The sequence below is a fragment of the Nicotiana tabacum genome, chromosome 17 (assembly GCF_000715075.1).
Source record: "Nicotiana tabacum cultivar K326 chromosome 17, ASM71507v2, whole genome shotgun sequence".
NCBI lineage: Eukaryota > Viridiplantae > Streptophyta > Magnoliopsida > Solanales > Solanaceae > Nicotiana > Nicotiana tabacum.
The window spans coordinates 24,415,202-24,416,340 of NC_134096.1; the positions used below are offsets into that span (position 1 = coordinate 24,415,202).

At 34.4% G+C, this 1,139-nt stretch overlaps 1 protein-coding gene across 1 annotated transcript; it reads right to left on the reverse strand.

Moving 5' to 3' along the window:
• Window positions 1–277: 277 nt before the first annotated feature.
• On the reverse strand, window positions 278–799 carry LOC142171734 (uncharacterized). Its single transcript, XM_075235427.1, has one exon. It carries the CDS (start codon window positions 797–799, stop codon window positions 278–280), a length of 522 nt encoding a protein of 173 aa, XP_075091528.1.
• Window positions 800–1,139: the final 340 nt, after the last annotated feature.

Here is a 1,139-nt window from a genome sequence, read left to right on the forward strand (position 1 = left end):
TATTCTTTTCAGTTGCAACTTCTTCCTTTTACCACTAACATGATTGTGAAAGAAATGAGAGTTTTTATCACCCTCGACAAACCATGTCATCCCAGTTTTTTGCTTTCATTATTGTTCCTCTATACTTAGATATTTCTTCAATTCTGCCTGAGATATTTGAAGAGTAATCCTACTTTGAAAAGTAGGGTAATCCTAAAAAAATATCTCTTTGACTTTGACAATATCTTCTAGTATTGCTATTTGTTTGAAGATGTCACCAAATGTGTCTTTGCTCCAGTTAGATAGAGCCTCTTTGACATTTTTTTAATTTGTGCTTGAACATTAGAAAATGATCCCCTATAAAGTCTGCTTCACAATTCTGTTTCACCAAATCCTTGAATGTAGCATGTTTTGTCCAGAAGTTCAAGATTTTGAAAGGTTTGACAATATTTGTAGTATGCTCTCCACAAGTTATAAACAATGGTGTATGATGTGATCCATTTCTGATTAAATGTTCCGCCTCTATCGTAGGTAGCATATTCTGAAATGGTAAGTTTACCATAATCCTGTCTAATCTCTTAAATATACATTTATCATTGGTTCTTCCATTCCACCATGTGAATGGACTCCCTTTAAAGATTTGATCAAACAGTCCACAAAAATTGACACAAAATGCAAAGCCCTCATATTCAGAAGGATAAACAGGTAAACCCCCCATCTTCTCATCTAAAACTACATTGAAATCGCCTCCTATTAACCATGGTAGTTCCATATTAGTTGCCAAGTAATACAAAGTATCCCATAGTTCCAACCTTTCCATAGACGTACATTTTGCGTACAGAAAAGTCATCATAATATGTTGGCAATGTCTTGTTGAAACATTTTAACAGTCACCTGTTGATCTGTTTCCATAACCAATTCCCATTTCACTATAGCATCGAAGAATAACCATATCTTCCCATTCATGTTTGTAAAAGTAGTGTCCATATTCAATCTTCTTCTATACCTTTGTATATGCTTTGCTTGCTGAAAAGGTTCTAGTAATACAATGACAAAGAAACTACTCTCCCTTTGCATATTGATGACCCTAGGAAATGCCTGTTGTGTATTGACAGACCTAATGTTCCAGATCAAAGTCTTAATCATCATTTAGTCTGTGA

Coding starts and splice junctions, on each gene's coding strand:
- LOC142171734 (XM_075235427.1), bottom strand. CDS start 799: ATGGAAAGGTTGGAACTATGGGATACTTTGTATTACTTGGCAACTAAT.